Source organism: Leptidea sinapis, chromosome 32, assembly GCF_905404315.1.
Source record: "Leptidea sinapis chromosome 32, ilLepSina1.1, whole genome shotgun sequence".
Classification (NCBI taxonomy): domain Eukaryota; kingdom Metazoa; phylum Arthropoda; class Insecta; order Lepidoptera; family Pieridae; genus Leptidea; species Leptidea sinapis.
In genome coordinates this window covers 5,407,161-5,432,462 of record NC_066296.1, presented here as the reverse complement: position 1 = coordinate 5,432,462, position 25,302 = coordinate 5,407,161, and the positions used below count along the sequence as shown (strand labels likewise).

The following is a 25,302-nucleotide window of genomic DNA, read 5'->3' as shown; positions in this document are numbered from 1 at the left end:
CAAATAATCTTAATTAAATTAGGCTTAAACGAAGCGCCTTAAATAGTCACTATAAATATTTCTTATAAATTACTGAATTTACCATATGTTCGGAAAAAGTTGAGCTCGTGAGAACATTAACGGCCAATCCTTTTTAACCAACTTCAAAAAAGGAGGAGGTTCTTACTACGTCGGTATGTTTTTGAAGGGAAACTTCTTTATCGATTTTCGGTTACGCACCATTTTATTTTTTTAAATCCAAGTTTTCCGCGCGCAAAATTATGATTTCAACAATATGGATATCGTATCCGAGGTTCTCGAAGGTGCAGACTCTGCATCCTCTGCACTGCAGAGAACGAATTTGGGATCATTTTTGAAATCCAAGATGGCCGCAGCGTAAATTTGTTATTTCAACAATATTGTTATCGAATCCGAGGCTGACGAGGTTCACATTTTTTAAACAACCAGCCTTGCTATACCGCTGTTACTAATGTGCGGTTTATTGGCCTCAGACGATTTTTAAAAGACTATGTTGCAGCCAATGGAGACAACTCCCAATAAGTTTTTTATATTTTAAATTGTTTTAAATTTATGTATTAAAGTAACACACTCTAAAAGTAATAAATGTTATTTGCAATAGAAAATTCTGTTTTTTCTTTGTTTCAGTATTTATGGCAAGACTAGGTATACAGTTTGTATCACCCACCTCTATAATATTTAGGCAACAATATGTTTAAGGTTTGGGCTAGTGGCGTAGACTGTGTAAGCTGAGTAGACAGTTGTTTACTACGGCTGTCTACGGCTGAGGGCTTCATTGCCAATGCTCTAAGTAAATTAAAAAAACGACTTTGGCAGTTGGCGCTTTATTTGTTTTTTGTTGTAAACAAAAATCAAACTACAAATCACAAAAATAAATTGAAAAGATGGAAAATGGATTAAAATTAAAAGAATTTCAAGTGCAATCGGTATGATTTTCAATATTTAATTAATTTATTTGTTGATGAACAATGAAATTTAAATAAAATATTTTTTAAAGTGTGTATTCATATAAAAACTATTTTGTTTAAATAAGTAGGTATGGATTTTACATTATTATTATATGAGTTATTAATTTATTACGCGCTTTTCAAGGAAATTAATACCAATGAAATTATTTCTACTATACTTTTTTAAAATAGAGGCATTTATCTACAAAAAACCTGAGATAAATAACTATTATTTGGTTTAAAAAATATAACAGTGACTACGTGATACCTACACTATTATATTATGTCATACCTACACTATTATATTATGAAATACCTACATTATCATGTAAACAAATTAAGAAATACTAGAATGATCTAGGTGCTCTAGAAAGACTCGCATTTGACCAGCTTTCTTATTATAGGTAGAACCAACAGCATATTATATACCTGATTTTGTAACAGTCGATGAAGAAAAGAACTTGTTATCAAAGCTATATGAAGTTCCAAAACCAAAATGGACCCAACTATCCAACAGAAGGTTGCAAAATTGGGGTGGTATACCCCACAAAAATGGAATGATAGCTGAGCAAATACCAGATTGGTTGGAATGTTACCTGCAGAGAGTACACAGCCTTGATGTGATGGGCAGCAATAAACCAAACCATGTTTTAGTAAATGAGTACAAGCCACAACAAGGGATACTGCCCCACTTGGATGGATCACTGTTCTATCCAACCATTGTCACTATCTCTCTTGCATCACATATTGTTTTGAACTTTTTTGAACCTGATAATGATGATTCAAGATTAAAACTGGTATTTTCTTTTTTATTAGAACCAAGAAGTCTGCTTGTGTTGCAAGATAAATTGTTTGAGCATTACCTGCATGGTATTGCTGAAGTTGGTTCTGACTTAATTGATGATAATTTAATGAATCTGAGTTTATGTTCCGATAAATATGTGAAAGGTTTGACTGTAAGCCGTGATACAAGAGTATCATTAACAATAAGACATGTGCCAAAAACTACTGCATTTAAAATAAATATTGGTAAAAGATAGCACTTAATAGAAATATATTACTTAATTAAATTGGTTATTTATTGTAAACAATAATGTTCTATACATATAGACATATCACATTCTATAAAAACAAAGCCAAAGTATGAAACATGCTGTAAATTACACCATTATAAGCTTCAAATGCTATCTATACATTGCAACATTTACTCCAGCTGTTTAAATGTTCTTGGTCATTAAGCAGCAATGTAAAATATATATATTTATTCAGTTGAGGTTACATAATGTGTAGAACCCGATTCACACAGTGACAGTTGACACAGGACTATGGAGAAAAGTTTGCTTACATTGTCTTTAAGCACACATATACAAATGATTTAAGTTTTCTTTAGTGTTAATTCCGCCAATATTTGTTTTTAAAACAATTCAACATGTGTTTTGCCTCTATACAAGGCATCCTCAGGACGTGTTGTCTTGCCAAAATCTGGCACGAGACTCAAAAGTTGAGTCTAGTGGACTAAAGGAAACTTAAATCATTTGTATAATTATGGATTTCCGCAAAGTAACACCTAATTCAATAATTTTTTTTTAAGCACACATTTGCTGTTCCATAAACAGACTTGTGTATTTTGTTGCATCATTTTGCATATATTGTAATTGAAATGATTTGTAAATTTAATTGAAAATACAAACCTGTAATACCGTTCTGTTTTGAAAAGAGAAACCTTAGAGTTTCTTGCTTGTTCTTCTCTAAGGAAATCTGCCTTCCAAACGAGCCATATGAAAAATTGACATATTTCAAGTGTCAAAATATTTTTATTTGACTGTCAATGATAATATGTCCTTATATGTGTATAGAATGTCATTGATTTTTGCTTTATTGTTTAGATAGTAGGAAGAATAGAATAGAATCTAAACTGAGAGACAAACAATATTTGGCATCCAAATCAAAAGTCCAGTTATTGACATCATTGGAACAATTATCTCATGGCTATTGCAGGGCCATTGAGTCTTGTTTACCACTATATATATACACAAATAAAATTTGGAAAACAAAATTTTATGAACAATGCGGGATTCTAATCCACAACCTCGGGCATTCCGTGCCGGTGCTCTAACCAACTTAGCCAACCGTACGAGTCCCGCGTCGTTCATAAAATTTTTGTTTTTCAAATTTTATTTGTGTGTTAATCCTAGAAGTGAGGGTTTTCACGTTAAAAACATATTGTTTACCACTATATATGTTCTATCTGTGTTATGGAGTTCATCCAATAATATTTCTTTCTGGATGCCAATGTTTAAGTGGTTTGGTTGTGAATATCCCAATTTATTGATGCATCATTGACTATTACTGTTAACGGACTACAGCCAAGTTCTAAGTTATATGTACTGGCAATCATTATGGGCTATCGTGCCACATCATAAGATGAGTTATTTAAAAAAAAAATGAGTAGCATGTTTAAGTGATAGTTACATTACATTATTTTATACAGATATAGCTAATATTATTATACTATTTTAAAAATATATGGCTTTTATTATTATTAACAGATTTTTAGGGTTCCGTAACCAAATGGCAAAAAACGGAACGATTATAGATTCGTCATGTCTGTCTGTCCGTCCGTATGTCACAGCCACTTTTTTCCAAAACTATAAGAACTATACTGTTAAAACTTAGTAAGTGTATTTCTGTGAACCACATTAACATTTTCATACAAAACTAGAAAGAAACAATAAATTTTGGGGTTTCTCCTGAATTAGAACTGAAACTGAAATTTTTTTTTCATCAAACATGTGGGGGTATCTTTGGGTAGGTCAAAACTGATATTGAAGTTTTTAATATACATTTTTCTAAACTGAATAGTTCAGCGCGAGACACACTTTCAAAGTGGTAAAATATGTTAACCGTAACATCTAAAATAAGAGAATAATTAACTAAAAAAAATATATGTACATTACCATGCAAACTTCCACTGAAAATTGAGATCTAGTCTGTATATTTTTTAATACGTCATAAATCGTATTATCAATAACTTAATTGAAAGAAAAATACACTATTATTAAAACATCGAACAAAGGTACAACTGCACTTCTTCTTATACTTGATTGGCAAACAGCTGGCTCAAACACAATACTTAAAAACTCCAAACAGTAGAACTCAACAACTATAAAACCTCAAGTGCATTCATGTTTGAATTGGCATAAAAACTTAATAAAAATATTTCAAATCTAGTTGGTTGCCTCATTTTTTAGCAATGTTTAACTTTTTTTATCATGGCATTTACAAAATTATTTTCTAGTGCAAGATTATTGTCTTTAGAAACATATTTACAAAGAACTATTAGAGGATGCTGCCATACAGCCAAGGAAACAGCCACTAATGCCAAGAGTGAAGATGTTACCAGCTCTGGAGGACAAAAGGTAGTATCATATTATACACGACTAGCTATGCCACGCGATTTCATCCGCGTTTAATTTAAATTTATCGAATATTACTCTAATTACGCTACCACAAACGAAGACGTGGTCGCTAACTATGGGCCATGGTCTATAACTTTCGCTAGCTATTTATGAGAAAGCTCATGGTCGCTCAGAGGGCAATGGAGAGGGCTATGATCAGTTTCCCTGCTAGATCGAATCAGAAGTGAGGAGATCCGTAGGAGAACCAAAGTCACCGACATAGCTCAAATGATTGCGAAACTGAAGTGACAGTGGGACACATAGTTCGACGGACGATGCCGTTGGGGCAGTAAAGTCCTTGAATAGCGACCACGTACCGGAATAAGCAGTGTTGGTAGGCCCCCACAAAATAGACCGACGATCTGGTCAAGATTGCCGGAATACGTTGGATCAGGGCAGCGTAGGATTGATCGTCGTGGAAATCTTTGGGGGAGGCCTTTGTCCAGCAGTGGACGTCTTCCGGCTGATGATGATGAATATGACTGCATTAATCGGTAAGCACCCCATTAGCTTTCGTCAAAGACACCTTCCATCGCGTCGCTTCGGATATGCATAGTTTTAATTATTTCCTCATTTTATATCGTGTGGCCATTCACGTACAATAAACAATTAGAAACACGATCATGTTCAAAACTTGTGTGAAGCAAAACTCTGCCTAAGCGTCTGCTAGGCAGAGTTTTCGTTCAGTTGTGTTTCGACCGCGCTTAGGATACAACGCCGCTCAGACATTTTTTGACGACCATTAATAGGCGATTGGTTGGAAGTTGTCGTGGCACATTGCGATCCGATCCGATCCGATGGGTCATTGCGTGTAACCTCAAACTTGGGCCGTCTATAAGAAAAATGTAGTTAAGTAACGATCGGCTTCAAAAAATTCTTTGTGATAATGTTTGTAAAACCTTTTAAATCTGGTTATCTGCCTTCTTACAATTAGTGTGGTGTTGAGAGAGGTGGACATTCGAGGAGAAATATGTTAAATAGTTACATATACATATAGGCAAGGTTATAGGTACATATACATATAGGCAAGGAAAGCAATGATAAAAATTCGCCCGAATTTATGTAGTTACCTACACCGAGGATGTGCAAAATGCATTATACTTACCTATGTGTAGTAAATAGCACATAAAAAGCGATTTTTCCGTTCTTGAGAGTTGGATAGTAAATATTTTATTATATTGAATATTCAAGGCCTTATGAGGAAGCTCACTGTTACTCAGCGGGCAATGGAGAAGGCTATGCTCGGAGTTTCCCTGCGAGATCGAATCAGAAATGAGAAGAACCAAGTCACCGACATAACTCAAATGATTGCGAAACTGAAGTGGCAGTGGGCAGTGCCTATAGCTCGGGGGACAGATGGCCGTTGGGGCAGTAAGGTTCTCGAATGGCGATCACGTACCGGTGATGGTAGGTCCCCACAAGATGGACCGACGATCTGGTCAAGATCGCCGGAGTAGGTTGGAGATCTTTGGGGGAGGCCTTTGTCCAGCAGTGGACGTCTTCCGTGTTTCTGAAATGATGATGATGATTAAATATTCATAGGTATGAATGTGCAATGTCAATATAATAAAATGGGTAGGTACCCACCGCTCAAGTTCACGCATTCGAATTGGTCAAAACATCACTATTTGACAAAATTCTCCTTGCCTCACCCTGCATCAGGATACAGGGTCTTAAAATCTCGAGGGATTGCCAATTCCGAAGTCATTTGGAAGCCAAAGCCAAATCGGCTTCGAAGAAATTGGGGGTCATAAATAAAGCCCGATATTACTTCAAGCCGACCCATATTCTAGCACTCTACTAGGTGGAAGTCCGATTACTTTTGGGGTATTGTCTGGTTTCGACCCGTATAGACGGCTCGATTTTTCGCCTACGTCGTAGAGACGTCGCTTCGTTAAGTGGCTTCTATCATGGGTAGTGTTCCGAAGAGCTGTTGACTTGAACCCTGGCGCCCAATTCCACCTTCCCATCAGATGCCACAAACTTAAGTACCATTCTCATCGTCTGGATGGCCGATGGTGTCTTAAGTGATCACCGCTGCCCAATCTTGCCACACCGTAGGATGGGTGTATGACCTGTCACGAAATTGGTGCCACAGAACTAATATGTCATTTGGGCGATATGTTGGGAAGCCAACTTACCTGTCTCTACTTGGTGAACAATACTGACTGGTGCCTCCGTAATTCAGAAAGGCTTGGTGCTGGGCGTGTATGAGGACAACAAACGGCTGACTCTCACAGCAGCGGCAGAAGAACTGAACCAGAAGAGTGGTGGGAAACTGGACAAGCACCTCAATGAGTGAGTTCCGTCATTATACATTTTTAGGTTTCGTAGAACCAATGATTATATTATGATACAAACTGATATTTGGGGGAACTTGCCACAATATAACAGTGTTAATCGGATTCTAATTGGCGACTACGTTTCTGCGATTAGCATTCGACAAACAAGCAAATAGTATTTTTTGTCATAATTAATGTATTACCTTTTTATATCAGCTGATTGACTTTAATGATAGTATTCGCTTGAAGCCAAACGTGTCAAAAAACTGATGATGCACCCTCCCTCTACATCTACGCAGTTGTATCGGTAGCAGTAGAAGTGAGTCACTCCGCTGAATGCTAAACGCTATAATATTTCGGTTCTTGTAACTTGAGATGTTGCTCTTGCAAATCTAAAAAAATTGTTATGTTTCAAAGCTGAGAGTTGAACAAACCATACAAAATTTAATGACGATACGTTACTCGAACGGTTGGCTGAGTTGGAAAGAGGGCTTCTGCCACTTCTGCCACTGCCCTTCAGCCAAATGCGCTCATGGATACGCTCTCTCACCAACGACCTACACAACACCCGATGGATGAATGTCTCAAGCTGTAGACAGTCGAAGGAGGTGATACCTGCACTGTCGCCCAAACTGACACGTAGACTTATCAGCCTCAACAGACATGACATCCGTATAATGGTGGGCACCCTAACGGGTGACCCGTCATCACACATCACTAAACAAACACCTTTTCACAATCGGCGTAACGGACAGTCCTAATTGTAGAGGCTGTCTGGCCGAAGAACAGAAACGGTCGCTCACGTAATCCTGGAATGTGCGGGGGTGGCCAACCAACACAAAAACCTTAACCAATACGAGGTCGCTCCAGGAAGTCTGCGAACACTCCAGGAATGTTCTGAACTTGTGGAAGGAGCTGGGCTGGTTGGAGTAACTGGCCATTACTGCACGCAAAATGGACCCATGCTAGTGGTTTAATTGCGGAAACAGGAGCCCCTATACCATACCATACGATACCATACCAGAGGGCTCGTACGGAACGCTAGAGGTCGCGGGTTCGAGTCCCGCATCGTTCATAAAATTTTGTTTTCAGTTTTATATTCGTGTAATTAATCCCAGAAGTGAGTTATTACTTTGAATCATAAGTTGTATAAAATTCTTTTTGTAAATCGCGAGTAATATGACAGGTTATCTGGCGAGCTGAAGCTGGGCAAGGCGTTTGTGGTGACCGACGTGCCGGAGTACAGTGCCGTCGCGCTGGCTGGCATAGGTCGCTGTGACGCCGCCTACAACAAACTGGAGGAGCTGGACGAGGCTCAGGTGATCCTCTTGCACTTATCACCTCACCTGATTCCAGACTTAACCTGATTCCTGCAGCCGATTTCCACCCTCGCAGGACACGCCACAAGTTAGGATATCATCCCCACCATCTGAATCTGTGGCGGTCCTCCACAGTGCGGTTTTCAAGGAGCTTTCTACCGCGTACTACAAAGCTGTGGAATGAGCTTCCTTGTGCGGTGATTCCGGGACGATACGACATGACCTTCAAAAAAAGCGCGTACACCTTAAAGGCCGGCATAGCTCCTGTGATTCCTCTGGTGTTGCAAGAGAATGTGGGCGGCGGTGATCACTTAACACCAGGTGACCCGTACGCTCGTTTGTATTCTCCTATTCCATAAAAAAAAACTTGTTTTAATACAGCACACACGACACTGCGGTGCGCACGTGATTATAACTGTTACCTACTCCTGGAAAAAGTGTGTAATGAGATCAATCTAAGTCTATCTAGTAGTATGATTTGTATTAATTACAGCGATATTTAAACGTAAATTGACATTATTTTGGAAAAGATATAATAAAACTAAAAAGTTGCTACCTAGTTCAATTGTTGCTAGAAAAAAAAATCTAACATTATTTATTTATTTACAGTTTATGTTGATGACTACTGTACTTAATAGCTCTTGTGGTTTTTTTTTTTCATTAATTTACATTTATTTTATAACATTCTCGCAATATTGAACCTTTAAGAATTATTGTCCGTAACATTTTCCGGACTTCTATTTACATTGTATTTTGTATAGTGTATCTATTGCTATCAATTGTATTTTTTTTAAAGTTCTAGAAGTTTCTAGCACTGTTTTTTCTCTTAGAGCGTCATCAGTAGTAGGTACTGATTTGATATTTAATCTTTAAATAAAAAATATTAGTAGGTATCAGGTAAAGAGTTGTAAAAATGAGATGAATTGAAAATTTTATGACATGACAAGAAATCGCATTTAAAAGATTATTGTAGTATTTTGTGCAACTCATCATTTGACTTTGTTATTTTACTGATAAGCTTTGGCCTATGGACTAAGCATTACTCTCCATTAAATAAAATATTGTATAACGACAGTGAAGGTAATACTGAATGATTGGTTGGCAACAAATTTAACTCGAGCACATGGTCGCAGGAGAACGTCCGGCAGGGGGTAGGCGCGGCCGTGCTAGCGCTGCGTGACCGCGGGTCTCTCGACATTGCCGTGGATGGGGGTGCACACCCGCGCGCCGCCGCAGAAGCTGCGCATCTCGCTGCTTGGAAGTATGTCCTCATTTACACACACACCTGACTGTTTTTATTGAATTCCCATGTCCCTGCATCCTTCAAGAGCTATCATCATCATATTTTCGCCATTGATGTTGTAAAGAAGGGGGGGGATAGAATACATACCTGTGTCCCTCTGTTTTTTATTTCAAAGGTATTGACAACACGTCAGTCAGCATAACCTTTCACTCCCCATTTTCATATACGGTTGTGTTTATTTCAACAAGAGAACTTTAATAAAACAAATATAGGAAGTTCATAATATCAGTGTTAGGAAAATACGTCCTAACGTTTGCTGAGAACTTTCCTTTTTGCGAATCGCGCTGCTGCCTCGTTTGTTATCATTCTAGTTATTTGATAATCCTTCCATGTTTTAAAGCATTAATATCTATTTCTTTAATGTTTTTTAACATTTGTATTGTTTATTTTTATTTTCTTTATATAATGTTAATTGTTCATATCTATTGTACTTGTAAAAAATTTGGTGGCAGTTTTTCGCAAATAAAACATTATTATTATTATAATATTTGACAAGATATTGCTATATATTGTAAATGTTACAACAACTAGGTCCACTAAGGTTGTTAATGTTAACACGAGGAACAAACATAAACTTGTTATGCCTACTACTCGGTTGGGTCGAGTTAGTAAGTCTTTTGTTGGGCGATGTATATGCTTCTACAATATGATCCCAGCATATGTACAAAACAAATGTGTTACGAAATTTAAAAGAATTGTTAAACAACTTTGTGTGGGAAAGTTTAATATAGCATTAACGATTTTCTTAATGACACCACGGACTGGGAATAAAGCGGACACCCTCAGGCTCTTTAATTATAAATGTTTTTTGTACGATATCACATTGTAATACCATATTTTTATATAAAAAAAAAAGCTCGCTGAGTTTCTTGCGCCCATTCTTCTCAGGCTGAGGCAGACTCTTTTGAATGGGTGGTAGTTTTTCTTTTGTTCTTATCAGTCCTAGAGGCGTAGGCCAGGCTTAGACCTTCCCAAGGGTGCTAGATTCTGAGTTTCAATCACCCAGACTGCAATTTAAAACAAATACTTAATTTAAAAAAAAAATGTCTGATTTATTACTTAAATAGTTTCCAGGAGTTCAAATCATCTGAAAATCGGAAAGAAGACGCCAAGTTATCACTGCACGGTACGGCGGGCAGCGAGCAGTGGGAGTTGGGCTCGATTCTGGGACGGGCGCAGAACTGGGCTCGCTACCTGTCCGACATGCCCGCAAACAAGATGACGCCTACGGATGTAGCGCAGGTTCGTTTCTTACATAAAGATACTATTGTGTCACACATGCCTAGACTTGCCATCAATACTGAAACAAAAAAAATCTATTGCAAATTACATTTACGTTACAAACCGGGGGCTTAATAGATGCCCCTGATATTCGTAATTGCAAAGCTGATTCGAATGTATACAACTAACAATTATATTCGTAGTATAAATCACCGTCTGCGAGTATTGAAATTGTTTAATCACCTCGTAGAAGCCCGCCCTGATTGTGATCTATTTACTAATACACTTGAGATGTTGGTGCAGTTGCTGCTCTAACTTTGTGAGTCCTCGCATTATAGCGTCTAGCAATAATATAATGTATATGATTGAGTGAGAAAAATCACTATTAACTATAAAGTTATTTTATTTTTTTAATATCTATATTTTTTTTTCATTAATACGCTTTTATTAGCTTCTGCTGTATGTCTGTTTGTAACCGACTCCATTGGACTTTTTGTTTAGTACCTGTTCAAAGACAATCGTTCTTGAGGAGTAAACTCCAGTCGTGCGTCGGAGCTGACACACACGCTTTTTTTTTGTTTCTTCGTCCATTATTAGGACAGGCAAATGGTGCAGCCCATACAGCCGTGTTCATTATTTAATAATTAATTGGCAAAGCCATCTTTGCAAGATTTTTACAAAATTGTTCTTTCTAAATACGTAGACTAGCACGAGGAATAAATCATTTTAATGATTTTTGCTTCGTTTGACCAAAGAAGTATAACTTCTTGCGTGCAAACATAAGGATGCACACACACTTTTTAATTTTATACATTTAATTTTATTTTCAGGCCGCATTAGACGTGTTGTGTCCTTTAGGCGTACGCGTCTCAGTCCGCGACAGGCACTGGATAGAGGCCCAGAAGATGGAGGCCTTCCTGGCAGTTGCCCGGGGCTCGTGTGAAGCCCCCGTGTTCATAGAATGCCAGTATAATGCCGGCTCATCGACGGCTCCGGTTCTCTTAGCTGCAAAGGGAATTGCATTCGACTGGTAAGTACAAGTCATGGGCTCTGATTCAATATAGTCTCTTCTCAGTGCTTTCAACCGGCAGCTCTTGGGTGCGCCCAAAACTGCCATTTAATGGGCTTCTCGCGATGATATTATGCAAATAGGCAACTCCAACCGCATACAACAAAGACCAGCGAATCATCAAATGAGCAAATCACCTCCGATAGGCTTGATTCTTTGAAATCGTGAGTTGAAGAAACTGTTTTGTATTTCTCTGTGTTTCGAAAAAAAATTCCAAACTATATACATTTATTGATACAAATGATTGGCTATAAAATAAATAGATAATCTTTATACATTAGATCTGAACTTAGCAGTACTACTTTTTGGCTGGTCCCATGATTAAGAACGCTGTATTGATTATTTTTTTTTATTCAAAGTAAGCAACCGACCGAGCGCTCTATGGCTCTGTGTTTGTAAGTCACTATTCGTATAATTTTGGTGGCATTTAGTGCTGTAGGAGCCATGAAGGTGATTTCTTCATAATTATTAATGCAATGGGAAAAAATAAAAGATGCGATTAATCTACAAGGGAAGTAATAATTAAACTTTGCGACAATTTCATAGAATGTCGTAAGGAGAGCCCACCATCTGCAATGATGTATTCCCGAACCGATAAGGCTTACGGCCGTTCCCAATAAACTATCTACAGATAGAGATAAATTACTACTGTCAGTATTTAGCTGTCAATAATCTGAAGCTGTCCCAATATAGCCGATAAGTCATATCGCCTTATATTGGGACGCGTGAATTGCAATTTCCATACAAACTTCTATCGCTGGTAAGCTATACGTCCTTCCATTGACAGACAGCTTATACGATTTGTATCTCAAGTAGGCCACAACGAGAGATAGACTGAATATTGGGAATGTCCGTTAGGGATCTTAAAGCTTAGAGTATACTCCCACTTTAAAGGCCGGCAACCCATCTCTTATCCTCCTCTAGTGTTGCAGATGTCCTTGCCTCTTTGCCCCTCTTAGGCTAGGGTTACTATGGATGCGAGTTCTGACGAAAAATTGTTCTGACGAGTTCTGACGGATTCGTCAGAAGAAACAAATGCCTGGTATCCAATGACAGTGTTTACACTGGCAACGACGAACGCGTCAGAACATGCACGACGTCGTACGTCGGACGTACTCGTCAGGACTCGCATCCATAGTAACCCTTGTCTTATATAGACACAGTCATCACGTCTATTATATTTATAAACCGGAATATCTTCCAGTGGTGGGCTGTGTCTCAAGGCTGCGAGCGAGATGTCAGAGAACCGCGGCAGCATGGCAGGAGCCGCCGCAGTACTGGGAGCTATGTACGCTGTCGCGCTCGCCAAGGTATCATCAGATCAGATCACGGCTTCATTTTTATTACATTTTTTTAAATACCCAAAGTGAACGCGCTTCAGGCTTCACATCAATTAAACAATCTTCAATTAAAAATTTTAAAAAATACATTATCTGCAAATATGTTTCGAAAATTAAAAGAAAACGAAAATTAAATATTTAAACATTGCAATATCTTGCCCATTTATCATAAAGTGAAGCAATGTGTTAATGAAAAAATAAGATTGCAAAAGATAGAACATCCTATACAAACAAGAGCTATAACTCAGAACCGGTTGTCGATTCTCCGGGCCTGCAACGTGTACGGCGAACGAACTGCCGATTACCTAATACCTCGCTTGCTAAATGAACTGCCCTTCATTGAGCGGCAAAATTTAAATACTAAAAACATTAATTATAGAATAAAAGATTAACTATTACATAAATTATAGCAGCTAAGATAATTTTGAACCTGCTAAGTCATATTTATAAGTTATATTTATTAGTTTTTAAGTCTTATAAAATATTTTTACTGTGTTCATTTACTTTATAGCATAAGTTGTGAGTTGTGACGTATTATTAAGTGTTATTAGCATTAGTTGTTAACCTTTGTGGTTTTTTTTGGATGCTAATTTGACCTAGTTTTATATCGGTATATGTAATATAATAAATAAATAAAAAAAAAACATAAGAAATCGAATCTCAGTTACTAGTTACAACAGAAACAGAAATATATATTTGAATAATACGAAAGAAAAAGGCACCTCGGCGGTATGGGTACCAGCTGGCACGAGCCACTGGTATGCTCTATAACAAGGAAAATAAATCATATATTATCTTATATATAAAATTATCGTGTCCCGGTGTTTATTACCAAACTCCTCCGAAACGGCTAAACCAATTTGTTTGAAAAATTGAGAATCGGCCACCCACCCTTAAATATTTTTTTTGACATCTTTTTTTATTTTCATTTTGTTATAATTCAGCATTAAAAAATACACACACTTCAAAATTTGACCCGTTTACGATCAACACCTATGTTTGTATCGCAATTTTTATATTATTCTTTTCCAACCACAAATCCGCTATAGAGTTGCTAGATGGCAATCGAATACGAATGTAGTACCTACGATGTATTTGGTAGGTCTGAGAATCGGTTTCATCTGCAATTTTTAATTACTTTATATGGCAATACAACGTTTGCTGGGTCAACTAGTCTATCTAATATATAAAATTCTCGTGTCATGGTGTTAAACTTTGAACTCCTCCGAAACGGCTTAACCGATTCTCATGAAATTTTGCGTGCATATTGGGTAGGTCTGAGAATCGGACAACATCTATTTTTCATCCCCCTAAATGTTAAGGGTGGTCCACACGATTTTTTTTTAATTTCATTGACATTTTTTTCAATTGTTTGATTATGAGTCAGCATTAAAAAATACATACAACTTAAAATTTTCACCCATCTACGATCAACAGTTACTTTTGTATCGCGATTTTAATATCGGCAATACAACGTTTCCTGGGTCAGCTAGTATTAGTATAAAAATCGTTCATTACAAACTGCCCTACATGGAGAAATGGGGGGTCATGTATTAGACACATTGTTCCCTAGCAGTTTGTGCAGTGGTATAGTAATTTGTCGAATTGGCGGTAAGATATTGTGCGGAGGGGGGAGAGCGCCGTTTGTCTGTGGGCCATTGGTCGAGACGTAGTCATTGCTTCAATAGTAATATCTTCGCGTACAAAAATGTTGCGGTAATTTTACTATAGAGGGTGTTAGTGGATTATTTTTATGGGTGACTGTACTGAATCGCAAACATACCCCCGGGCTTTAATCTCAGCGCACTTTAAACGTGGCGCGAACTATAGTTACCGGTCCTCCAGGCGCCGCTGAACGTGAACGCGGTGATCCCCGTGTGCGAGAACATGGTGAGCGGACAGTGCATGAAGGTGGGCGACGTGGTAACTGCGCTCAACGGACTCACAATACAGGTTACCATTCCTCTTAATACTTCAAAACATTTTAACATGTTTATTTTTGAAATATTTTTGGTTTGCAATTTTTTGTCGGAAAAGGAGATCAAACCAGCATACGGGTCATTCGGTGTTAAGTGATCATCGCCGTCCACATTTTCTTCACGGCCCTTAAGGAATGTGTACGCGGCTTTTTTAGTCTGAACGAAAATACAATACAACAGAGGTTTTATCGTTAGATTATCTTACAGGTTATTAGGTATGTTACAAATTTTAAGCTTTATCTGAGAATAGGAATTAAATGAATAATATTCTTTTATATTTTTAGCGCCGAAAGCTATTAACCACTACAAATATGTTTCAGGATGGCTATTAAGTACTACTTGTAGTTCTTTAGTTCCTGCACAATAACTATGTAGGTCGAAGTTATTGTGTTTTGTACTCAATGGCCGCCTAAATGAACTTATCGTCATATAAAAATGACAAATTTAACAATTTTAGAAGTTGTCATTGAACGCAGAATGTGGTCGCTTCCTATCAACCTTATGAGGAAGCTCATTATCTCTCAGACTCACCGGTATAGCCCAGATGGTTGCGGAACAGAAGTGGCAGTGGGCAGGGCACGTAGCTCGACGGACAGATGGCCGTTGGGGCAGTAAAGTCCTCGAATGGCGACTACGTACCGGGAGACGTAGTGTTGGTAGACCCCCCACAAGATGGACCGACGATCTCTTCAAGATCGCCGGAGTAGGTTGGATGAGGACAGCGCAGGACCATCATCGTGTCTTCGACATGGCGATCTTTGAGAGAGGCCTTTGTCCAGCAGTGGACGTCTTCCAGCTGAAATGATGAATAATGACGATTTATAATAAACCATTGCTATGTCATTAGATAGAAGACACAGACATGGAGGGTCGGCTGATTCTGGCAGACGCGTTGGTCTACGGCCAGGTCATGTACAAACCCTCGCTGGTTATCGACGTGGCCACTCTTACGCGTGAGTTCCCACCTAATTCTTAGCATTAGCAAAGATCACACATCAAGCCAGGTTTCTTTAGTATGTTTTGGTATTGCTTAGTCTTCACAGTTTTATTGAAGTGAAATCTTCTTATAAATTATAAATATGATTTATGGGGTTCGTGTCACCGACATGCTCATGACTGGCACACACGATAAATCATTAAACGAAATATAGTTAGACACTTTTTGAATGGGTGAATTCTCGTGAGTTCGCGTCACCGAAATTCTTATAGCAGTATATCTGTAGCTATACAGCTGACTTATTGTGCAACATTAGTGCTGTGTATATTATCTTATAAGTGAAATTAAATGGATTTAGTAAAAAGTTCAATGTGTATATACTGTGCATTGTTGAAATGGTGTTTTTGTCTGGATATGGATAGTTAATATATTATTGGAAATAAGTCTTAAAAGTACAATTGAATATTTTTTTTTTCATATTTTGAAATTTCAAATTTTAATACCAAAAATTCTAAGTTTTCACTTCTAAGTCTCTACAACTGCTAGTTTTTTAATTTTTAATTTATTACATAAATTTCCTGTGACTTATTTCGAGTTAGGTGTCCAAAAAATCTCCGAGTCTTTAATATCTTCGACTTATTTCGTATTGCTGTATCTCCCGTTCAGGCTTATATCACAGTATCCACTCTCCATACGAATGCTTTTGAAAAGTCCTGTGTGTATACCTAAGTTACGCTTGTATTAAAATGCAAAGAATATTGTTAACAAAGCAATGGTAAACAAAATGTACTTACTTACAACTTTAAGAGTTCAGTATATGGAACGATCTCACTGTTATAGCATTTCCTTTACAACGTATTCGAATAACTGTTTTGTAACAAATAAAGAATTTTATTTTATAAGACACGTTTGTCCTTTCTGTAGTTGTTGTCGTTCTTTCTGTAGCTATCGCTCTAGTTACTTTAGTTGTTCTTTTACTTACTATAGTTTTAGTTCACCTTGCAATAGTTGTTACTATAGTGGTCGTTGTAATTTCTTTAGTGTTCCTTGTCTTTTAGTTGTTGTTGTCTTTGCTATAGTTTTAGTTATCTTTGCTATTGTGGTGGTTGTAATTTCTTTAGTGTTCCTTGTCTTTGTTTTAGTTGTCGTTATCTTTGCTATAGTTTAAGTTGTCTTTGCTATAGTGGTCTTTGTTATTTCTTTAGTGTTCCTTGTCTTTGTTTTAGTTGTTGTTGTCTTTGCTATATTTTTAGTTGTCCTTGCTATAGTGGTCGTTGTAATTTCTTTAGTGTTCCTTGTCCTTGTTGTAGTTGTTGTTGTCTTTGCTATAGTTTTAGTTATCTTTGCTATTGTGGTGGTTGTAATTTCTTTAGTGTTCCTTGTCTTTGTTTTAGTTGTCGTTATCTTTGCTATAGTTTAAGTTGTCTTTGCTATAGTGGTCTTTGTTATTTCTTTAGTGTTCCTTGTCTTTGTTTTAGTTGTTGTTGTCTTTGCTATATTTTTAGTTGTCCTTGCTATAGTGGTCGTTATAATTTCTTTAGTGTTCCTTGTCCTTGTTGTAGTTGTTGTTGTCTTTGCTATAGTTTTAGTTATCTTTGCTATAGTGGTCGTTGTAATTTCCTTAGTGTTCCTTGTCCTTGTTTTAGTTGTTGTTGTCTTTGCTATAGTTTAAGTTGTCTTTGCTATTGTGGTGGTTGTAATTTCTTTAGTGTTCCTTGTCTTTGTTTTAGTTGTCGTTATCTTTGCTATAGTTTAAGTTGTCTTTGCTATAGTGGTCTTTGTTATTTCTTTAGTGTTCCTTGTCTTTGTTTTAGTTGTTGTTGTCTTTGCTATATTTTTAGTTGTCCTTGCTATAGTGGTCGTTGTAATTTCTTTAGTGTTTCTTGTCTTTGCTATAGTTTTAGTTGTCCTTGCTATAGTGGTCGTTGTAATTTCTTTAGTGTTCCTTGTCTTTGCTATAGTTTAAGTTGTCTTTGCTATTGTGGTGGTTGTAATTTCTTTAGTGTTCCTTGTCTTTGCTATAGTTTAAGTTGTCTTTGCTATTGTGGTGGTTGTAATTTCTTTAGTGTTCCTTGTCTTTGTTTTAGTTGTCGTTATCTTTGCTATAGTTTAAGTTGTCTTTGCTATAGTGGTCTTTGTTATTTCTTTAGTGTTCCTTGTCTTTGTTTTAGTTGTTGTTGTCTTTGCTATATTTTTAGTTGTCCTTGCTATAGTGGTCGTTGTAATTTCTTTAGTGTTCCTTGTCCTTGTTGTAGTTGTTGTTGTCTTTGCTATAGTTTTAGTTATCTTTGCTATTGTGGTGGTTGTAATTTCTTTAGTGTTCCTTGTCTTTGTTTTAGTTGTCGTTATCTTTGCTATAGTTTAAGTTGTCTTTGCTATAGTGGTCTTTGTTATTTCTTTAGTGTTCCTTGTCTTTGTTTTAGTTGTTGTTGTCTTTGCTATAGTTTTAGTTATCTTTGCTATAGTGGTCTTTGTTATTTCTTTAGTGTTCCTTGTCTTTGTTTTAGTTGTTGTTGTCTTTGCTATATTTTTAGTTGTCCTTGCTATAGTGGTCGTTGTAATTTCTTTAGTGTTTCTTGTCTTTGCTATAGTTTTAGTTGTCCTTGCTATAGTGGTCGTTGTAATTTCTTTAGTGTTCCTTGTCTTTGCTATAGTTTAAGTTGTCTTTGCTATTGTGGTGGTTGTAATTTCTTTAGTGTTCCTTGTCTTTGCTATAGTTTAAGTTGTCTTTGCTATTGTGGTGGTTGTAATTTCTTTAGTGTTCCTTGTCTTTGTTTTAGTTGTCGTTATCTTTGCTATAGTTTAAGTTGTCTTTGCTATAGTGGTCTTTGTTATTTCTTTAGTGTTCCTTGTCTTTGTTTTAGTTGTTGTTGTCTTTGCTATAGTTTTAGTTGTCCTTGCTATAGTGGTCGTTGTAATTTCTTTAGTGTTCCTTGTCTTTGCTATAGTTTAAGTTGTCTTTGCTATTGTGGTGGTTGTAATTTCTTTAGTGTTCCTTGTCTTTGCTATAGTTTAAGTTGTCTTTGCTATTGTGGTGGTTGTAATTTCTTTAGTGTTCCTTGTCTTTGTTTTAGTTGTCGTTATCTTTGCTATAGTTTAAGTTGTCTTTGCTATAGTGGTCTTTGTTATTTCTTTAGTGTTCCTTGTCTTTGTTTTAGTTGTTGTTGTCTTTGCTATATTTTTAGTTGTCCTTGCTATAGTGGTCGTTGTAATTTCTTTAGTGTTCCTTGTCTTTGCTATAGTTTAAGTTGTCTTTGCTATTGTGGTGGTTGTAATTTCTTTAGTGTTCCTTGTCTTTGCTATAGTTTAAGTTGTCTTTGCTATTGTGGTGGTTGTAATTTCTTTAGTGTTCCTTGTCTTTGTTTTAGTTGTCGTTATCTTTGCTATAGTTTAAGTTGTCTTTGCTATAGTGGTCTTTGTTATTTCTTTAGTGTTCCTTGTCTTTGTTTTAGTTGTTGTTGTCTTTGCTATATTTTTAGTTGTCCTTGCTATAGTGGTCGTTGTAATTTCTTTAGTGTTCCTTGTCCTTGTTGTAGTTGTTGTTGTCTTTGCTATAGTTTTAGTTATCTTTGCTATTGTGGTGGTTGTAATTTCTTTAGTGTTCCTTGTCTTTGTTTTAGTTGTCGTTATCTTTGCTATAGTTTAAGTTGTCTTTGCTATAGTGGTCTTTGTTATTTCTTTAGTGTTCCTTGTCTTTGTTTTAGTTGTTGTTGTCTTTGCTATAGTTTTAGTTATCTTTGCTATTGTGGTGGTTGTAATTTCCTTAGTGTTCCTTGTCCTTGTTTTAGTTGTTGTTGTCATTGCTATAGTTTAAGTTGTCTTTGCTATTGTGGTGGTTGTAATTTCTTTAGTGTTCCTTGTCTTTGTTTTAGTTGTCGTTATCTTTGCTATAGTTTAAGTTGTCTTTGCTATAGTGGTCTTTGTTATTTCTTTAGTGTTCCTTGTCTTTGTTTTAGTTGTTGTTGTCTTTGCTATAGTTTTAGTTATCTTTGCTATAGTGGTCTTTGTTATTTCTTTAGTGTTCCTTGTCTTTGTTTTAGTTGTCGTTATCTTTGCTATAGTTTAAGTTGTCTTTGCTATAGTGGTCTTTGTTATTTCTTTAGTGTTCCTTGTCTTTGTTTTAGTTGTTGTTGTCTTTGCTATATTTTTAGTTGTCCTTGCTATAGTGGTCGTTGTAATTTCTTTAGTGTTTCTTGTCTTTGCTATAGTTTTAGTTGTCCTTGCTATAGTGGTCGTTGTAATTTCTTTAGTGTTCCTTGTCTTTGCTATAGTTTAAGTTGTCTTTGCTATTGTGGTGGTTGTAATTTCTTTAGTGTTCCTTGTCTTTGCTATAGTTTAAGTTGTCTTTGCTATTGTGGTGGTTGTAATTTCTTTAGTGTTCCTTGTCTTTGTTTTAGTTGTCGTTATCTTTGCTATAGTTTAAGTTGTCTTTGCTATAGTGGTCTTTGTTATTTCTTTAGTGTTCCTTGTCTTTGTTTTAGTTGTTGTTGTCTTTGCTATATTTTTAGTTGTCCTTGCTATAGTGGTCGTTGTAATTTCTTTAGTGTTCCTTGTCCTTGTTGTAGTTGTTGTTGTCTTTGCTATAGTTTTAGTTATCTTTGCTATTGTGGTGGTTGTAATTTCTTTAGTGTTCCTTGTCTTTGTTTTAGTTGTCGTTATCTTTGCTATAGTTTAAGTTGTCTTTGCTATAGTGGTCTTTGTTATTTCTTTAGTGTTCCTTGTCTTTGTTTTAGTTGTTGTTGTCTTTGCTATAGTTTTAGTTATCTTTGCTATTGTGGTGGTTGTAATTTCCTTAGTGTTCCTTGTCCTTGTTTTAGTTGTTGTTGTCATTGCTATAGTTTAAGTTGTCTTTGCTATTGTGGTGGTTGTAATTTCTTTAGTGTTCCTTGTCTTTGTTTTAGTTGTCGTTATCTTTGCTATAGTTTAAGTTGTCTTTGCTATAGTGGTCTTTGTTATTTCTTTAGTGTTCCTTGTCTTTGTTTTAGTTGTTGTTGTCTTTGCTATATTTTTAGTTGTCCTTGCTATAGTGGTCGTTGTAATTTCTTTAGTGTTCCTTGTCTTTGCTATAGTTTTAGTTGTCCTTGCTATAGTGGTCGTTGTAATTTCTTTAGTGTTCCTTGTCCTTGTTTTATTTGTCGTTGTCTTTGCTACAATTGACGTTACCGTTCCTATATCTATCGTTGTCCTTGCTTTAATCGTTGCTGTACTTCCTTTAAAGTCGTTGTCTTTGCTATAGTTTTAGTTGTACTTGCTATAGCTGTCGCTGTACTTGCTTTAGTTATCGTTATACTTGTTATAGTTGTCACTGTTTTTGATATAGGTGTCGTTAGTTGTCTTTATCCGTGTTAATCGAAAATTTTATGTTTCCGGTTGGTTGCAGATGGCATCCTGCTGGCAACGGGTGGAGGCGCGTTCGGTTGCTTCAGCAACAGCGAGGCATTGTGGCGAGCACTGCAGCATGCAGGCTCGCTCACGGGCGACCGCGGCTGGCGGTTCCCGTTGTGGCACTACTACCGCCAACACATACACAGTCAGTATCACAACGCTACCTAGCGCCAAAATCACCACGCTTTAAAGTATAAAGCTATATGAGCACTCTTATGTCTAGTCTGGTGATGTTCGGACTGTTCGAATTATTGCTGATCTATTTCTTTATGAATGGCTCAATTAATTAAATGAATGCTTACGAATTTGGGTGTCTGACCACACAACAGAAACTTGAATGTCATCCTCATCGTCTGTGTATTGAAAGATTAGTAGACTTAGTTCTGCAGCATACACGTTACGTGTGGTGTTGCACTAGAATAGCACCACGCCGTCTCTTCTCGTGGGTTGTCGAAAGAGGCGACTAAGGGATACATCGAACGGAGAATGGGCACCAGAATCTTTCCGAGAAGCCTCAACATTTGCTGCAATCGCAACCCCAACTGCCAAGTGTGGCGATTATGGCAAAACCCCTCCACCAACCTGACAACAGACACCCGGTCGTGGTGGCCATGGTAGCAGCCACATAAGCGACGGGGCAGGTGGTGCTAAGAATCCCCGGTTTCGGCAACGTTAACACAAAAGAATTGCTGGGGGTGGCCAATGTCCAGCTGCAGTGGACGTCTTCTGGCTGAATTTATGATATTGGGATAAAAAGATTAGACGATTAAATGACATAGATACGACGCGAATAGCTTACTTTAGTTAGTTTTAGTTACTGCAGCGAAACTAAGGAATTTCGGAACGCTCGCCGCGCGGATGTCTACCCGTGCTAAGCGTCAGATTTCAGCGTAATGTGAGAGCGTCAGATTTAGAACCGTTATACGATATATTCAAAGTGATAGCTTCCGCGCGCTCCTAAAAACCAAAACGGAAACAGCTTCCGTTACAGAAAAACGGTTTCGAAAAATATCTATTTTAAAAACTATCTATTTTTGAAAACCCAGAGAATTTAATACATTAGTGTAATTATTATTTCTTCACGTACCAGTTTTTACCTTTTTGCGTTGTAGTGTTAGCTATGAAAGTAATTTATTATTATTAAATAAAAATTGGTACTCATGAAAATTATATTTTGTTGCCTCGTCAAAATTTATTATTTAAACATTCCTACTGAGATTGGTTCGTTGCCGCGGCGGAATTTATTATTGAAACTTTTCTATCACCCGAAATAATATAGGTAAGTTATTTTTATGGCAATAAATTTGTACGAGAAGATGATCCAAATAATCTAAAATAATGTTAAGCGTCATAGCCTACCCATAACAATGTCGTAATACAATACGTTGTACAGCAGGGGTCGCCAAATGTCAGACCGAGAACACAACAACTGGCACAACATAATTCATCTTATATATAAATCCAGTGTCCTGATGTTTATTTCCCGTGAACTCTTAAACTAATGAACGGATTTTAATGGGGATTCATGGAGTGAGTTAGTAGTTCAATGTACCGGAAATACTCGAGCCTCCGTTTATTTAATCTAACACCATACAATTACAATCATTAATGTTTTTTCCGGTTTCCAGGTGACCCAGCGGTTGACATCTTGAACAGAGGATCTGGCAACTCCACGCCCTGCATCGGAGCTGCGTTCTTACAGGTGGGTTGCTTCTGCAGATATAGATGACCCGTCTTATCGATACTGCTATGTAAATCTGAGGCTCGACCGATCTTTATGAAAAGTTATGGGTACTAAAGTGGTAAGAATAGTGTGGAGTACCTTCCTAGTAAGGAATACGTTATTGTACAATTGATAGGCTATACATATGATGATGAAAATGAAACGATTGCGAAACTGAAGTGACAGTGGGCAGGGTACATTGTTCGAAGGAGAGATGGCCGTTGGGGCAGTAAAGTCCTCGAATGGCGACCACGTACTGGAAGACGCAGTCCACGAGATGTACCGACGATCTGGTCAAGATCGCTTGAATACGTTGGATGAGGGCAGCGCAGGACCGATCGTCGTGGAAATCTTTGTCCAGCAGTGGACATCTTCCGGCTGATATGTTGATGATGATATATGATGACGGAATTTATTTTTACGATTGTTCTACAGCTCCATATTGTACATAATTTTGATACTTCAAAGTGAAATGTGCGCTCCCTTCGTTGTTTGAAGTGTGGTGACCTACCTTTTGATGATTACAGAACTTCATATGCGGTGACTGGCTGCATCTGGATATCACAGGCGTGGGAAAACTGTCGCACTCCCCGGCGCCCACCTACCTGCACCCTCACCGCATGACCGGTATGTATATTGGTATACACATATCAATTTATATGTAAACATAATCTTAACAATTTGTTATCCGCTATCCCATTAGTCACAGAACTAAGGGATATCACTTTTAAATAACAAATTGTTTAAATTGGAAAGAGCGACATCTCAAGTCAATTTCCTAATATGCAATTGTTGGGGTTGAGCGGGTTCTTGATAACCCAGTTGACAGTTCGAGTGGCGCATGGTTTGTAAATTTTGGTATGTCTTGTTCAACTCTCAGGTTGTGGCTCCATCTACAGGATCTACTTTACAGTTATTGATTAAATTGACTTGAGATGTCGCTCTTTCAAATCTAAACAGTTTGTTATTTTTAAAGTGATATTAATTTCTTCTGGTATTAATTAATTAAATAAAAATGTGACAAATATTTTAATAAGAAATTGTTTATCATTATTTATGTTAATTGGAAACCTTTACTACTTTACTAAATAAGACTACTTAACTGATTTTAAGATGTTTTCCATAGTAGAATCAGTTTATTGTGACTGACAAAGTAAAATAAGTTGATTTTACTTCTTTCGTTTCACCACCGCGCACTATTATTAATATTCCACCAAAGAGTGTACTGTAATCTTAACACGCGCTATGTTATAACCTGACATATAAAATATCTGATTCTGTAATACTTCGATGGAGATCTATAGAGCGTGCTTAGTCTTTACTGACTTGGCTGAGTGTAAGCGTAGCATACTGTTTGATATCGTTTTTATTATAGTCATTTGACAGCTGAAATTATGCCTATAAAATAAGCTTAAGCTGCGTACGGATTGCGCGTACTTGGGAAACACTGTCCACGCGTACAGTTTCTGTACCGCCGCGTACTTGTACGCGAGGTCAATCGATCCAGAGCGCTCCGCGAGCCCCAGTCATGCGCCATGACTCCTACAAACTTAGCGGTTGCCTGCACCACCACTGCTGCGTCCTTAATCATTCGTATACACATTTTAAATAATACATCTTGGCGTAAATCTTTGTTTCGATAATCAGTTAGTAGGCCACAAGATCCGGTGAAATTCATAAATTTGAATCAATCTGATAATATTTTTATAATTGAAACTCGAAGAACACGCGTGTCTATTCATTTTGCGTGTGCGTCCTCTTTGACGGCGGCTCGCACTGCAAGTTAGCTCGCGCGGTACGCGTTCCTCAAGAGTGTACGCGTAGCTGCAAGTATGGACATAACGTTCAGACACGCATAAACTGACTACGCGTAACAGTGTACGCGCTATCCGTACGCACCTTTAGACAGCCCAATGCAAAAGTCAAGTTCGCGTTGTATTACACTCAGCTAATTTTAACGTGAGTAAAGTCTGAGAAAAGTAGATACGCTCTATAAATCCCCACCTTAAAGCTATCAAATGTGTACAGGTCGACCTACCCGCACTTTGGCTACATTCTTGATGAACTCTACGACGGATGAACAACAACCGCCAGTCAACGCTTGACCACGGCGCCGTTCACAGGTCAACTGCGTCCATCAAATAAACACTGTGCTAATAAATGAATCATTCTGTTCTTATTTGAGTTTTAATATTACTGAGTAGGAAATTAATAGTAATGCAGTAACATAATATACCCAATAAAATTAGAATTGAGAGAGAAGATAAATATTTTAATGTTCCTACTTCTACAGCAGGATTAATGTCCTAAAAGATGAGAAA

At 37.2% G+C, this 25,302-nt stretch overlaps 2 protein-coding genes across 2 annotated transcripts; both read left to right on the top strand.

Annotated features, from left to right (window-relative positions):
* The first annotated feature begins 816 nt into the window (after positions 1-816).
* LOC126974488 (alpha-ketoglutarate-dependent dioxygenase alkB homolog 6) lies at positions 817-3,488 on the top strand. Its single transcript, XM_050822003.1, has 2 exons — positions 817-944; positions 1,370-3,488. The coding sequence occupies exons 1-2, from the start codon at positions 903-905 to the stop codon at positions 2,003-2,005; spliced, it is 678 nt and encodes a 225-aa protein (XP_050677960.1). The 5' UTR covers positions 817-902; the 3' UTR covers positions 2,006-3,488.
* A 146-nt stretch (positions 3,489-3,634) lies between these two features.
* On the top strand, positions 3,635-25,160 carry LOC126974435 (cytosol aminopeptidase-like). The gene is made up of 13 exons (XM_050821926.1): positions 3,635-4,384; positions 6,612-6,721; positions 7,892-8,024; positions 9,158-9,285; positions 10,395-10,569; positions 11,379-11,578; positions 12,822-12,927; positions 14,803-14,910; positions 15,784-15,889; positions 21,254-21,403; positions 22,887-22,960; positions 23,509-23,608; positions 25,010-25,160. The coding sequence occupies exons 1-13, from the start codon at positions 4,238-4,240 to the stop codon at positions 25,084-25,086; spliced, it is 1,614 nt and encodes a 537-aa protein (XP_050677883.1). The 5' UTR covers positions 3,635-4,237; the 3' UTR covers positions 25,087-25,160.
* Positions 25,161-25,302: the final 142 nt, after the last annotated feature.

What these genes read in the sequence shown, in the direction of transcription:
- LOC126974435 (XM_050821926.1), top strand. Translation starts at nt 4,238, where the DNA reads ATGGCATTTACAAAATTATTTTCTAGTGCAAGATTATTGTCTTTAGAA. An exon ending in AAGGGAATTGCATTCGACTG is followed by an intron (nt 11,579 to 12,821) that starts GTAAGTACAAGT and finishes AATATCTTCCAG; the next exon opens with TGGTGGGCTGTGTCTCAAGG. An exon ending in CGACGTGGCCACTCTTACGC is followed by an intron (nt 15,890 to 21,253) that starts GTGAGTTCCCAC and finishes GGTTGGTTGCAG; the next exon opens with ATGGCATCCTGCTGGCAACG.
- LOC126974488 (XM_050822003.1), top strand. Translation starts at nt 903, where the DNA reads ATGGAAAATGGATTAAAATTAAAAGAATTTCAAGTGCAATCG. An exon ending in AAGAATTTCAAGTGCAATCG is followed by an intron (nt 945 to 1,369) that starts GTATGATTTTCA and finishes TTCTTATTATAG; the next exon opens with GTAGAACCAACAGCATATTA.